This window comes from Vidua chalybeata, chromosome 21 (assembly GCF_026979565.1).
Source record: "Vidua chalybeata isolate OUT-0048 chromosome 21, bVidCha1 merged haplotype, whole genome shotgun sequence".
Lineage (NCBI taxonomy): Eukaryota > Metazoa > Chordata > Aves > Passeriformes > Viduidae > Vidua > Vidua chalybeata.
This window is the reverse complement of record NC_071550.1, coordinates 7,642,423-7,657,703: the sequence shown is the minus strand read 5'-3', so window position 1 is coordinate 7,657,703 and position 15,281 is coordinate 7,642,423. Positions and strand designations below refer to the sequence as shown.

General features: G+C 52.5%; 1 protein-coding gene across 1 annotated transcript in view; it reads right to left on the bottom strand.

Annotated features, from left to right (window-relative positions):
* Positions 1-12,839, bottom strand: part of ASTN2 (astrotactin 2) — a 320,575-nt gene extending 307,736 nt beyond the window's left edge. Inside the window, exon 1 of the mRNA XM_053961860.1 lies at positions 12,485-12,839. Within this exon, the coding sequence (XP_053817835.1) occupies positions 12,485-12,839 (355 nt within the window). The remainder of the gene's footprint in view (positions 1-12,484) is intronic.
* Positions 12,840-15,281: the final 2,442 nt, after the last annotated feature.

Below are 15,281 nucleotides of genomic sequence, written 5' to 3'. Positions count from 1 at the left end.
AAGGAAGAGCTCCAGGCATGCTGCAGAGACCTGTGTCCCACTCCTCACCTTCTGCCACCACAGCAGAGACTGCTGGACAAGGTAGATCTTGCTGCCCACTGTGACTGCTCTCCCAGCCCAACCTTTCCCTCTAATTCAGTTCATGCCAGGAATAAAAAAGTCCCTGGGCAGTCCCCTAACTGCTGCAAGTATTTGCAGAGTTGGAAGAAGAAGAGCCTGGAGAGGAGTGGGGAAGCTGCAGAGCCATTAGCAGCCACGTTAAGGCTGCAGCCTGTTCCCAGCCAGGTCCAGCACTGGCCTCCTCTCACCAGGTCTCACCTGCCCTGCAGCTGCCACAGCTGAGAGAAGCACCATTCCAACCAACAGCTTTCCTACCATCTAAATTCTTTCCCCCACCCAACAACAGCAAAAAAAGGAGCAGAATATCAACATTAACACCTGCCTGTTTGCCCTTAGGCACATCCAGAGCAGTTTAGTAGAGAGATGATCAAAACAAGCAGCGATTAAAACCCACGGGCCCAGAATCCACAGAAATGCCTTTGCTTTTTAAGCCACAGCAAAAATATCAACTTCTTTCCCAGCCCAAACCCCTCTGCTCCCACAACAGGAGAACTAGGCTGCAGGACAAGGGTGGTTTGGAATGTCCTTCCCAGGAGGTGACCACTGACCTGCTTCAGCTGTGAGCAAGGTATCCACCGATAAATTTGCACCATTTCTGCTGGAGAAAAGCTTTGGAGACCACAGCCTACTAAAATTTGGCTTTACACGACTTAAAGCATGCCTCAAACCAGAGAAGCCTTTAAGCAGTGGGAAACATGATTTTGGGGAGGAAATGCAGCTGAGAGATGCCACAGGAGAAACACCAATGGATTGTTTAGGAAAGAACAGGCTCAACATTCCTGCAGCATCCCCTACAACCACCCCATATCTCACACCACGGCAACTCAGGCAGGAGGAGTGTTGCAAACAGGATTTTTTGCTCCTGTTTTGCTTTTAAGTGGCTCATTGCAACACCCTGTAAAACCCTTCATCACTGAGGAGGGAAAAGGTTTTACAACAGTCTTTAAAAAGCAAGCCCAAGCAGCAGAGGATACTTCCTTCAGCACACACAGTTTTGGGCAGCACATGGGATTTCAGGCAGCACTCCTGGGGAGCAAAATCCGAGCTTGGCAGAATCCCTGAGGCCAGCAGCATCCTCCCCATCTCCAGCTCACAGAGTCACCATCCTGCCCAAATCCCAGCTCCTCTCCCTGTCCCCACACACCGCTGGGCCACGGCACGTTAAGGAACAGCTTGTCAGCCAGGCAGCAAAGGCAGCTGCTGCAAAAGCAGAATAAAATCGAGTACAACAAGGAGCAGCGTGTCTGCCGTGCAAACTGCTGCTCCGGCAAGACCCCAAGCTGGCTACGAGCAGCCCCTACAGGCAGCGTCCCCGACCTCCCTCCCAGCTGCCATTCCCCCGGATAATGGATTTCCTCAGCCAGGAACAGAGAGAGGAACAACGGCACTGCTGGCCTGGGAGAGCGGCAAACGCGAGCGGAGGAAATGGCAAGGGCTGGAAGATGCAAAGCAATGTAATGGAGCTTGTGTCTTCAAGCAGCTCTGGCTTCTTGAGTTGTGTTAAAAGGCAAGGCTGTTGCTGTTTGATTAAATGCACTTCCAGCCTTTCTGATCACGCTCAGGAAAATTAAAGCAAGAAACGCACGGCTGTTGATCCAGCACAAGGCATGTGACTGCAATGGCTACAGTAAGAACAGCCACAAACCTCTAATGCCTGTTTGAAACTTGATCAATTTTGAAGGTTCTTAACGTCCAGCATCTGTGAATGATGCTGGCAACAGCACACCCCATTCCTTGTGGCCTGAGGAACCACCTCAATGGGGCCCAGGGAAGCAAGCAAAGCTAAAGGAGCAGCAGGAGCCAAGACCTGCGCTCCTCGGGGATGAGCTTGGGAAGGTTTGGAGCAAGAGCAAATGGACAAAAGGGCTGGTGACCTCCTGAGATATCCCTGCTCCATCCCAGCAGTGCCCACAGCAATTCCTGTACTCAAACCTGACAGAATCACTTCCCTCCTGGTGTGGTTTCTCCTCCTGAAGAGGGGACCTGAGGCTGGCAGGCACCACCACCCTGCCTCTCCTGTGACGCGCTTGATGGCAACACGGAGAGGCTGCTTTGGGTTTTACACTTTGTTTATAGCACACATTTGGGGAGCTACACAGAATGGGAAAATACATCCCATAAACAAACTGCTAAACAAAACAGGCTAAATGCGTACCTCTCCAAACCAAAATAGATTCCAGCTACCCGCCGTGCTTCAAGCATATGCCTCTGACAACAGCTTCGCTTGGGCCCCTCGTCCCGCATTCAGTTTTGATTTTTAGGCTCTGCCATCACTGGCAGAACCTTCAGATGACTCCCACAGCTCCAGGTAAGGCAGGAACAGTGAAAATACACCCAGCTGGAAGTGGAGAACAGCAGCGGTGATGGAGGCATCACCCTTCCCTGCTCCCACCCCACAGACAGACCGCCCAGATGTTACCAAAGGCTGCAGGATTTGGACCTGAGCCATCAGCTGCCTCGGGGACTGACTGCAGAGGCAGAAGGGAGCATTAGGTGACAAAAGATTCACACAACAAGTATTTCAGGCAGACATTTAGAGCTTCCCTCCCAAGAACTGCCCCGCCAGCTGAACTCTACCACCCTGCTAATGCCCAGAAGCAATTCGTCAGGCGTTTAAACTTTATCGTCCCCTCTCTGGGGCTGCACGGAGGGCACATTCCCCTGCGAATGCCTCTTCTGTCAAGATGCAAAGCTGTTGAAGCTGTGTGAAAGTAATTCCCACCCACTCCTACTGCCCCAGGAAAAAAATATTTCTTTGGTGGTTTTGCATAACAAACAGCTACACGGTTTGCCTGTTTCTCCTGAGAAACTCAGGCTTAGAGGAAAACACCATCACAGCGCTACACTGAGACCAGGCTTCATAAAGTTCCCCCTGCAAGGGGGGGAAATACTACCACAGAGATTAGACTGCCGCTGCTCCTGATAACATTCAGTCACCCTGGCAGGCTGCAGCACACCGAGTTTGTAAAGCTCCTTGGGAATCCTTCAAGATGAAAGGTACAGTATGATACGGATGTATTATATCCATGGGCTTTGTTACAGCACACATTTCCTAGCATGGTTTTATTGCTGGAACACAAAGTTCAGCCGAAGCCCGGGGGCTCTTCAGGTGACGAATTCACCCCTGCAGCCCTCCCTCCCCTCTGTGGGGGAGGAAAAATGCCAAAGCCCCCGATGGGAACGCGGCAGCCGGAGCAGCCACCGCCCTGCCAGCGGCAGCGGGCGAGGACCTGCCTGCACAGATAAGGCCGGCGTCACCTCTGCTGGATGTGCTTTCAGCCTGCAGCATGTCTGACTCCCAAATATACCTGTCAGCTTCCCAAAATGCCACTGCTGTCATTGGCTCCTCTACAGAATCCCTCCTTTCCTGCTGGACCTTCTTCAGAGCCTTCTGTCCCGAGCCACCCCCAGTAAGGGCCAGGAGGCTCCATCAGTTGAGCCAACCTTAATTAAGTGGTACCCAGCACTGGTGTCCCCTTGAACACCCCGAGCTGCCCACCCTGAACATCTGCTCCAGGCAGAACATAATGGGAGAAATTTGCTGCGGACACAGCTTGACCATGGGCTGCCCAATTTGGACAGCATGGAAGGGAGGGTGGGGAATACAGATCCTTTTGGATCACCTGCCCAACACATTGCTCTGCCTGGGCATCTCTCTCTGGCTAGGTTTCCCAGGGTATAACAGGTAGAGGAAGAAGGAGTGTGACTGCAACAAGAAGGCTGGGAGGAATTCCCTGGGCAGGGCAGGAGAAAAGAGTTTAAACCCCTCTAATTTAAACAGATGGGAGGTTGAAAGGACATGGAAGAAATGTGACAGAGGTAGAAGGAAAAGAGGCATATCAGGATGTCCTAATAAGCCCCCAAAGCTCTCCAGGACCCCCACCCAAGCTGAACCCCCCACACAAGTGACTGCTCAGGCCCAGAAAGCCAAGGACAAGGGTTTCCATCACCCTTCACCCCTCAGAGCAGCCAGGGCAAGGCAGGGCTCAGTAACAGAGTGAGGTGGGGACACCTGGCAGCACGTGCCGTGGGAGCCCCATCATCCCAGGAAGCCCATCTGAGTTGGAAACTGCCTGGAAGAGCAGACCTTGCTCTGGGGGCACCTACATGAGGAATTCATCAGGCCAGTGGCACCAACTTTTACCTCATCAGGCCCCCTGGTAGCAAAAGCAACATCCACAGCAAGAGTGAGCTGAGGGAGAGGCTTTTCTGGCCAGGGTGGATGAGCAGCAGATCCTGGTCCAGGGCTGCAGGGAACAGGCTCTGCTCCAGCCCCCCTTCCCTGCTCACACACACAGACCACCCCGTGTTCCCCATCCCAGGAGCACCACCCCGTGTTCCCCATCCCAGCACGGGAGCATTGCAGCAGGAAGCTGATGCTACTGAGCAGTTGGCTTGAGGCAACAAAAACGTTCCAATGCTGTTGCCAGCTCTGATATTCTGTCACTTGATCCCACACTTTAGGGATGTGCTGTGCTCCCTGGAAGGACATTGCTTGAGAACCACAGAGAGCAGCAAGGGAAAGATCCGGGCTGTGAATGGCCTTGGGACAGCCCCAGGCACACTGGGGAATGCCAGCTCATGTTGGGCAAGTGCCTGGGCAGCCAGGAGCCCTGGGGTTGCCAGGGAGCCCAGCCCACACAGCACAGCCAGGGCAGGCATCCAGCCACAGGCGAGGTCACCCCGCTGCCCTAGAGAGAGAAAAGGGAGGGATAAAAGGAAAAAGAATCAAAGCCTCAAAGGCACCAGCACAGCTGAGGTCTTGGTCATGGCTGGGAGCAAAGCTGGGGTCCCCAGAACCTGCACCCCACTTATACAGCCCTGGAGCCGTGGGAGGGTGGGCTCACCTCTGCAGTGAGTCCACAGCTGAGGCAGGGCAGTGCCCCTCTGCAGGCACTTCCCATCCCACAGAAAGAAAGGCACCAGGCATCAAAACCCCCAGCCTGGCCCAAATCAGGCTGGAGCCGGACGTTCCCTCCTCCACTCTCATGTTCCTGCCCAGCCCTGGGGAGCCCCACTCCCTGCCCCCACTGCAGCCCCGGAGAGCAGCTGGCAGTGCCACTTCTGTGCCATTGCCCTGCTCGGGAGGAGCAGATGGTGGAGCACACGAGGTGCCCGGCTCCAGGGGGCCTCTCCCTGCACAGGTGACCTTTAGCAGCCCGTCTCCCTGTGTGTGCCCATCCCCTGCCTCTCTCTCCTAACAGGATCACTCCCTTGCATATGCCTGGGAGCAGCACCATCAGCTCAGTAATCTTCCTAAATACAGCAGTTACCAGGTGACTGGGAAAAAATCTCTTATACTGCTGATGCTGCTAATGGAAAATTTCTCCCCTTTTGCTGCTGCTTTCAAAGCCAGTCGAGGTTTCCTACAGACTTTGTCTTGCACTAAGACAGGAGAGGTGAAAGCACAGAGAAAGGAGTGCGGGAGTGGTGGGGGACACCGAATGTGAAATAGAGGGAACTGCTGCTTCTGCCCCCTCCCCACCAGCCACCTGTGCCCACAGGCAGAGCCCTGGCTCCAAATCTTGTCTGCCCCATCTTCTCACAGGCAGCCACAGTCCAACCTCCCCCTGCAAGGAATCCCTTCTTGCCCCTGACCTGCAGCAGAACACTGGAAGCATTCAAGAGCACTGCTTCTTGCAGGGCAAACAGCGGAGGTGCCCAAAGGGACAATGGGCCAAAACTCTCTGATGTTTTTCCCCACTTTCCCCCTTCCCAGGAGACAACCAGAAAGCCTCACCCAGCCAGTGCAGATGCAGGCAGCCAAGATCACTGCTCGTCCCCTCTGCATGCCATTCTGCTTCTTCAATACCATTAAGTGTCTCCATACTGTCTGGACACTGGAAACCTTAACTGCATTAGCTGAGACCCGAGCAGCAGCACAAGCATTCAATTCTTTTAAGTGGCCCCATTCTTAAGCTGGTTATGCACAAGAAGCATCTCTGCTCGATGCCATCACGCATCCCACAGGCAGTGATGGGGCAGGACTGGGGAGCAGCATGGGAACACAGGCCAAGGTTCATCATCCTCCATTTCAAATGGTTGCTACAGGAGGAGGACACTTGGGCACAGGCTGTACTGTGGATATTTCAGATGATGAAAGGCATCAATCGAGACATCTTTTCTTTCAGCTCCAACCCCAGCCTGCTCCACACTCTACATGGCATTTTGGTGTGATGGCAGATGTTTCTCAAGCCACCTGCACCTGTAAATGTGTTAAAGAAGCATAAGATCAATATCTCATCATTCCCACGCATGGCACCAATCAGCTCTCCCGTGGTCCCAGCCAGCCCCGTGCCTGCGCTCCTGTCACACCTGGAAAGCCCCAGGGCTCAGCCCTGATTCACAGCCAGCCAACACCACACATCAGCACCATGTCACCGAGGCAGCACAAAGGCTCGCCCATCGCACAGCTGAGGTTCTCACTTTTAAGGCTTAGGAGGGATCAGGCAGCAAGTTTTGGAGGTAACATCCATCTGCGTGGTGGCACTCAGAGGTCATTCACCACCCCATTCCCCACGGAGGACTGCAAGCTCTCTGCATAATTCAGAATAAAAGCTCATTATTTCTTCCTGAAAAAGAGCAACAAAAGCCTCTGGCACACAGGCATCATGGAAAATCAGCTGGGATGAAGGGGGAGCAGGGGGGATCCCCAGCCACCAGCCTCCTCCCGTGGCAGCTCAGCTGCAGCAACCAGCTCCTCTCTCCCTCCATAGTTAATCTTCTGTTGCCACTAGCTGGTCAACGCGGGTACTCTTGGAAAGCAGCAGCTCCCCGAGCACAGCCTGCACTCAGCTACACATTCCCAGCTTTAACTGGGATAATCAGGCCAGAAAATACCCGAGATGAAGCAAAATCCCTGTCAGGTCCTCACCCCGACGTGCTGGACAAGCCATGTTCATCCTCACCTTTGGGGAGGGAGGGGATGGCCTCGGGACTGACCCATTTTCCTGGGCATTTCTTGCCTACAGCCTTTCTGGGGGTTATAGTGCTTGCAGACCTGCAGCTCAGCATCCACATCACCAGTACAACCCCACCCTGAGCTGGGCTCTCCTTCCTCTTCCCAGCTATAAAATCCAACATCTTGGAAAGCTGGAGTAATCACACAATAATACAAGGAGGGGAAGAAATTACTACCAGAAGGTTTTCCTCTTTCCTACACTCTCCCCAGGCAGCCCCCACCACCAGGGACCTGGCCCAGACCCCAGAGCACACACAGCTGTGGATAGGAATGGAGGGGCAGGGAAGCAGCCCCACTGTCAGGTCTGCAGCTGCCCCTGTCCCAGGGTGCCACCAACCTGTCTCATCCTCACCACACCATCTCACTGTGGCTTTTGGGGTGGAAGATGTAACTCTTTACCCATTGCATTAGCTAGGGAACAGAAACAATATAAACAGGAAAAAAAAATCCTAAAACAAACAAAAAAAAAAAATCACAAAAAAAAAAAAAAAAACACAACAAAACAACAACAACAAAAAAAAAACACCAACACTTGATTAACCAAACCTCTGAGGTGATATTCCAGGCATCTCAAGCCTAGCAGGAGGCAGTTAATGCAAAGGGAGGTGCAGAAACCAGACTTTGCTCATCAGCTTTCCTGCAGAGATGACCCCACGTTTAGATGCCAAGCCCTGACAATGGGGTTGCACACAGTGCTGCTCCAGACCCCACAGGCCAGCTCAAAGCAGGGAAGGGCACTTCTGAACAGCAGCATCAGCAAGTTGCAGTCACACCCACGCTCCCCAGGTGAGCCTTCAGCCTCCCCACCCGCTCTGCAGGAGTTGGTGACCAAAATGAGGGTGGTTAAGCCCTGCTCAAGCATTTCTAGGAACGACAGTAAATACAATCAGCCTATAGGGAACTGAGTGCTTTCAATTATTTTAATGTATTAATAGAAACTCAGAATGACTGAGGTTGGAAAAGATAATTGAGTCCAGCCTGTGACTGATCCCCAGCACATTGTCACCCAGCCCAGAGCCCTGAGTGCCACATCCACGTGTTCCTGCAAGACTGAACACTCCTACCCTAAAGAGGAGAAGTGCAAGTTACAAGACGACTTTAGGAAGAGTTAAGAAAGAAGATAAAAGAAGTGACACTGAACTGCTGAGGAGCTGGAAGAGCAGGGGACAATCATCAATCAGCCACACACAGGGGCCACAGGGGGACACCAGGAATGCAGACACACGAGCCTGTTTTGTGACAACCACCGAAACAAAGCCTCTTGAAGCACTGCAGAGCCGTCAAACAGCATCCATTAAAGCCATTTATGAGAAGTGCATAGTAAACTGTTCTTATGTAAGCCACTACAGGGTAAGAGCAGTGGTGAAAATTGGTCTGCCTCTTGCCTTCTCTCTCCTCTATATAAAGCTGCTCACACATAGACAGAGCTCATCTAAATTAGCTCGGAAGCAAACTGCCTCATTCCCTGAATTGCACTCGGAGCAGGCTACGCCGTGGTGGAGCAGCTTCTGTAGGGAACACACGGCTGCTGACTGAACCAAGATCCACACCTCAGAGAGACCTCACTGGGCAAGGATAAAGTCAATGATAGGCTGCACCGTTTGCAGCAGAGGAACTCTAGGAGAATTAGAGACGGGGGAAGGGGGGGAAGCCACAAAGCATCAGGAGCGTCCAAGGTTAAGGAAAGGGCAGGATGCATTTTCAGGAAAGGGGAGGCACAGCAATTCATAATGCACTGGTGGCACCTGCATTTGTCATTTCCTGCCACCACTGGGCTTTGCTGAGTAATTTTATAGTAACGTAACTGGGGGGTAGTGGGAGAAGCATCCTTCTTGTCTCCAACGCAAGAGGGAAAAAATAAACTGAGGCGTAGGAAACACAGAAGCTGTGACACCCCACTGGAGGAGGGACACCGAGCACAGGGAGCTGCCAGTGGGTGTTTCAGCAGCAGGTCCCTGCTGCAGCCCAGGAGGGATGCACAAAGAATCAAAGTTCTCTACCTTTGTTGGGAGAGGATGAAGCCATCCCCAGCCTGGGCTCCCCACCTTCCTGCAGGTGCCAGGTGCCCACCGAGGCACAAAGAGCTGGAGCTGCTGTCCAGGATCCTGAAGTGCCCACACAGGCACACAGGGAGAGTGTGGAGCATCCCCAGGCACCCTCCTATGGAACATCCCTGGTACCCTCCTGGGCACAGAGAGAGGAGCTGCTGCGGAGCATCCCCGGGTACCCACCACCCCCTAGTGGGCTCCTGCCTTCCACGAGCTGCTGCTGCTGCTGCTCCTGATGTTGCCAACGTGCCACGGGCCCAGGCTCAGCTGTGTGGATGTTTCCTAGTGCTGATTTCTCCTCTATCTCAGCCATGCAGTGGCTCCTGCAGACCAGGCAGCCCCACAGGCAGGGATGCTCCATTGGAAGCTCTCGCTTTATGCACTTCAGAGAATAAAATCTCATGTAGTCAGGGAATAGATAAAGTTGTTTCCTCCCAAGAAGGAGGAATCCTTTAAAGAAAAGGGACACGGAGCACTCCACGTGTTTTGTACCAGCCACCAATTCAGGGCATCTACCTGGAGGACGTGGCACTTCAGGACATGATTTAGTGGTGGCCTTGGCAGTGTTAGGTTTACAGTTAGACTTGATGATCTTAAAGATCTTCCCCAACCTACATGATTCCATGACTTTAAGTTTCACACCACTGCAGACAAGGCTCTGGCACCTGCCAGCTTTTAGCTGCAGACCACCCACCCTCCTTTAAATGCCAAGGAGTGAGGAGCAGCACAGGAACCACTGCAGCACTGGGAGATTTACTGAGCTGGGACTTGCTGAGCAGACCCAGGAGTACAGCCCTAGCTGCTTAAACTCATTGCCACGAAGAAAAGCAACATTTTCTTTTCTGCCTCCTGGCCTGGAGAGACTTTTGAGCCCTGCAGAACAGAGTGGCCTCATTTTTTTCTCAACTTATTTCACTTCAGAGTCAGTAGCATCAGCACCATGTCTCAGCTCTGCCAGCTTTATGCTTCAGTTTTTTTAAATCTTTTTTTCCTTTCGAAAACCCCTCCAGGATGCAAGTCAGGGTGGCTGTCCTGAGCTGTGTGCTTTAGGAGGTCATCCTGCCCCATCCTTACCCCGCTGAGGCCAGAAAGTGATCTCTGCTCACAGCAAGATCCTGCACTCCAAGACATTCAGGAGTCCTCAACACATTTGCAGCCGGCAGGACGTCAGCTCTTACGTGTCCCAGACAGCCACTAAACATGTCCAGCAAGACGCATAAAGGGATACAATCATCAGAAATCAGCTAAAGATAAGGACCTGCAAAGATTCTGCCAAAGAGAATCTCTGTCCCCACCTCACTCCCAAGCCCTCCCGCATGTGACGTGATTTTCACCTCCAAGAGCCCATTACGAGGCAGCAGCTGCTCTCCGGTTCCCAACCATCAATGAAGTTAGAAAAGGATGTAGAGGGAAAAAAAAAAAACAGAAAACTACAGCCTTAATTCCTGCTCTAGGAAAACCAGCCAGCAGAAATCCTCCACAGCCCTCACCCAGAGAAGAGTTAACTGCGAGCGAGACAGTTGCCACACCAGGAGATGGGGAGAAATGCAACAAATTTCAAATATCAGAACATCCACAGCAATTCATGAGCTAGACCTTGGGGAAGGACAAGTGTTTTACCTTCTCCGGAGGCAAGAGACTGATTAATTCCAGGACCATGATGAAGCCATCCCACCATGGGCACAGCCTCCGTTTGTCTTCCAATCTGCCTCATGCCTCTGAGTCCAAGGGAACAGGAGAGGATCTTTTGGGGTCTTCTGTTCATGAAGGGGCAGGAAAACCCCCAGAGATTTGCATAAGACATGCTTCATGTTTATGAGTACACACATAACCAATATGCCAGGCAAGTAAAAGAAATTTTTAGATGAAGACATGGTCTCCTTACTGGCAGGCACTCACAGAAATAGGATTTGCTACACAAGATCGTGCCTCTGATCTATCAAGACAAATTTCTCTCCTTCAACTTGAGCTATTATCTAAGCTCACACTAAGGAGTTTCTTTGCTATCTGATATATTTAGATCAGGGTGCAATTCACACCCAGTCTCTGAAGAAATTGTACTCTAATCTGAAAATTAACTCAGTGAACCATGAAACTTCTTGTTACTTTTAACCACGGTATGGTAAACGTCATTCCTACTGCATCAAACCTTTGATTTGTCACTTTTGTTAGTGGAAACAGAGTATCTGGTTTGTTTCGGATTTTTGTAATTGACCAACCGTGCTTAAGGAAACTGCAAAGCTGGAGCCCGAGAGCCTCAGGAAGTACCAACAACTTATTTATTTGGGCGTTTGCTACAGCAAAGCTTCACACAAGGTAAAATAAGAAGACTTGGGGGACACAGACGGGCATTTCCCTACCCCTGCTCATCGCACCCAGTGAAAGGCAGGGACTTGGGGTCAGCTGTCCCCAGTAAGCCTGGACATGGGCACACCTCGACACACTTGAGACACACAGAGAGATCTGCTGGAAGTCACAATCCCGTGTGTCACGAGATACCTGAGACCCGAGTTAAGCAGGTACCCAAATTATCCTAGGTTTGGATGCCAAAAGACAGGACAGCTGATGGATAAAGCAAAGATCAACAAAAACCCTTCGGTGACCTGGCAGAGTAAACACTGCACTGCCCAGGTGACATTAGGAACAATTCTCTCGGAGGACTGGCTGATTACGGCACAGAAATGGGTGAAAGCGACAAGAGGCATCTCGGGCACCCCATCCGAGACAACAGGATCCGGCATCAAGACCGAAGTACGACCACAGAATTATCTCTATTCCCATCCCCCTCCCCACAAAGCTGAGAGCGGAGGAAAGTCTGCAGCGTTCGCACAGACCCGGGCGCTGGAGTTGTGCGTGAAGCGAGAGCGAGCCTCGAGAATTAACACGAAGCATTTATAAAACCAGGCTCTGGCCAGAAAAAAACAGCCCCTCCCGCTCTGCCAGGCTCAGCGACACCTCCTCGGAGCTCAGAGCTCAACTTGGAGCACACGAGGCAGCCCCCATCACTTCCAGCCTGCGCGGGGTTGCTCTCCTCCTCCCGGGGAATGCTCTCCTCCTCCCGGGGCTGGCAGCGGCGGCAGCCTCAGGCCCTGCTAAAAAATCCCTCCCCGGCAGGAAAGGCAAAAAAAAAAAAAAAAAAAAAAAACCCCAAAAAAACAAAAAAAAAAAAACAACCCAAAACCCAGGATGCAGCACAGGGGCAGGGTTAGAAAGCCCCAAAACACATCGAGCTGCCCGCGGAGCGGGGAGGGCGGACACAGAGCCGGCACGGCGGGTGTCGGATGCTCGGGGATGCTCCGGGATGGCGGGGCGGGATGCGGGACGGGACGGGGCGGGAAGCGGCGCGGGCGCCTACCGAGGGTGAAGAAGGGCAGCTCGGTGTTGTCCAGATCGTCCTGCACGGCGACGCGGCCGGGCAGCTCGCTGCGGACGAAGAGCAGCAGGCGGGACTCGGCGGCGGCGGCGGGCGGCGGGGCGCCGCTCCAGCTGATGTCGTTCTCCCGGAGCACCGGCAGCGTGGACACCGTCACCGTCTTCACGCGGCAGGGGCCGGGGGGCTCCCGCGACGCCGCGGCGCCGGGCCCGCCGCCGAGCAGCACCGCGGGCGGCGGCAGCAGCAGCAGCAGCAGCAGCACCGGCGGCGGCACCGGCGGCAGCACCGGCGGCAGCGGGGGTGGAGCGGCGGCCCGGCGGCGCGGCGGAGCGGCCATGCCGGCCGGAGCCAGGCGCAGGAGCGGGAGGCGAGCGGAGCCGGGAGCTCTGAGCCGCCCCAGCCCCGCCGCCGCCGCCGCCACCGCCCGGGCCCGCCCCCCGCCCCGCCCCGGCCCCGCCGCCGCTCCCCGCGGACCCTCCGCCCGCCCCGCGCCGGGGACGCCGCTCCCCGCTCCGAGAGATGCGCCCGGCAGCGGCCCCGGCCCCGGCTGCGCGCTGCTGCCGCGGCCACGCCGCTCCCGCATCGCCGCCGACCCGCACAACTGGGGGGCTGGAGAAGAGGGGCTTTGGCAAGGGCACGGAGCGACAGGGCAAGGGGGGTGGCTTGGAAGTGACGGAGGGAAGGGTTAAATGGGATGGTAGGGAGACATTCTTCCGTGTGAGGAGGGCGAGTCACTGGCACAGGTGGCCCAGAGGAGCGGTGGATGCCCCTGGATCCCTGAAGTGTCCAAGGCCAGGCTGGACAGGGCTTGGAGCACACTGAATAGTTGAAGACCCTGCCCGTGGTGGAGGGGTGGAACTGGGTGGTCTTTAAGGTCCCTTCCAATCCAAATCATTCTAGAATTCTATGATTTCATGAAAATCCCGCTGTCCCTTCCACTTCTCCCCCATCCAGCTCGTTGCCACTCTTTCTTCAGGCTATTCCTTCCTTTCAGCGAACTGCCAAGGTACAAAAGCAAAGAAAAAAGTTTCCTGAGAGCTGTTACTAATTATTACCCTCTCCTATGTGAATAGGCACCTCCAGCACCCAGGGCACACAGGGATGGCTGGCAATGACAAACCTGGAGGGGACAAGCTTGTGACCCAGAGCAAAGATTTTAGATTTGGTGTTTACCAGCCAGCCTTTAAATGGGGGCCAGAAGGATAAATGACCCTGAGGTCTGAGCTCAGATTGCAATACCCCTCCATCACATGGATGCCTCGGTGCCACCTGAAGGCAGGAACTTATGCTTGAAGACAAAACCAGGTGAGCTCCACCGCCTGATTTTTCTCACACTCTGGTTTGAACTGCGGTGGAGCCACCTGGCTCTTCCAACTGATGAATGATGGGGATGAGTTTGAAGGCGAACCTGTCCCTACAGACAAAATAGACACATTTGACCCCAGCCCCAGAGCCCCATGAACTCCTGCCCACAGTCGGGCATGACTAACAAAGACAAGGAGAGACAGCCTACAGGAGCTGTGAGTCAGTGACTCACAACAACAATTTCCTAGTGACTGCTAATCTACCTGATTTTATTTGTAGATGTACATATAAAAGAAGATGTCAAAACCCTAACAAAGCAGGCTTATATTATTTCCAAAAGCTAATTAAGAGCAATTCATCACATGCCTATTGAGGCAAAACAGCCTTCTGAGATACCTAGGTCATCAAATGTTAAAACCACAACAAGGGCAGAATGGCAATGAATATGAAATCCAGCAAACAAACACCTCCAACCCCATTCCCAGGGGCCATTCCCAGCTCCAGCTTCCAGCCTTAACAAGCTGTAGCCCCGCTGTGGTGTGAGAACAGTGACTGTTTCCAGCTACAGGAATAGAGAGAAAGCAAAAAGCTCTCACCAGCAAAACAGGCAACTTGTTGCAAAACATTAAATGTGGGACCTTGGCTCTGTCTGAGCTGGAGAGGTGAAGTTTCTAGGCATGCTGGAAAAAAATATTCAGAGAAAAATGCAGCCCTGTCGGGTGTTTGTTGAGAAAAGTGTAATACTAGGAAAAAGGTTCCCTTCCCCTTCCCCTTTCCTTTCCTTTCCTTTCCTTTCCTTTCCTTTCCTTTCCTTTCCTTTCCTTTCCTTTCCTTTCCTTTCCTTTCCTTTCCTTTCCTTTCCTTTCCTTTCCTTTCCTTTCCTTTCCTTTCCTTTCCTTTCCTTTCCTTTCCTTTCCTTTCCTTTCCTTTCCTTTCCTTTCCTTTCCTTTCCTTTCCTTTCCTTTCCTTTCCTTTCCTTTCCTTTCCTTTCCTTTCCTTTCCTTTCCTTTCCTTTCCTTTCCTTTCCTTTCCTTTCCTTTCCTTTCCTTTCCTTTCCTTTCCTTTCCTTTCCTTTCCTTTCCTTTCCTTTCCTTTCCTTTCCTTTCCTTTTTTTAAGGAGGAAAGGGTAGATTTAGGACTGTCTCAGGCTGTTATTGGTACATGTGCTCCTTTCTTTTTCTTATTTTTTAACATTTTTTTCTAGGCAAGGAGTGCAAAGAACCAGTGCAGCATAGAAACACAAAGTGACACACAAGTAGCCAATAGAAGTAAATTTTTTTTTTTTTTTTAGAACCGCAAATCCTGGGAAAAAAAAAAAAAAAAAAAAAAAAAAAAAAAAAAAAAAAAAAAAAAAAAAAACAAAAACTCTTTCTCTTTAAGGAGAGAACTACTTCTATCTCCTTGTAGCCACTTGCTGCACAACTGCATCCATTTGCTATAAATAGAGAATTTTGGCTGTCAAGTACCAGGAGAT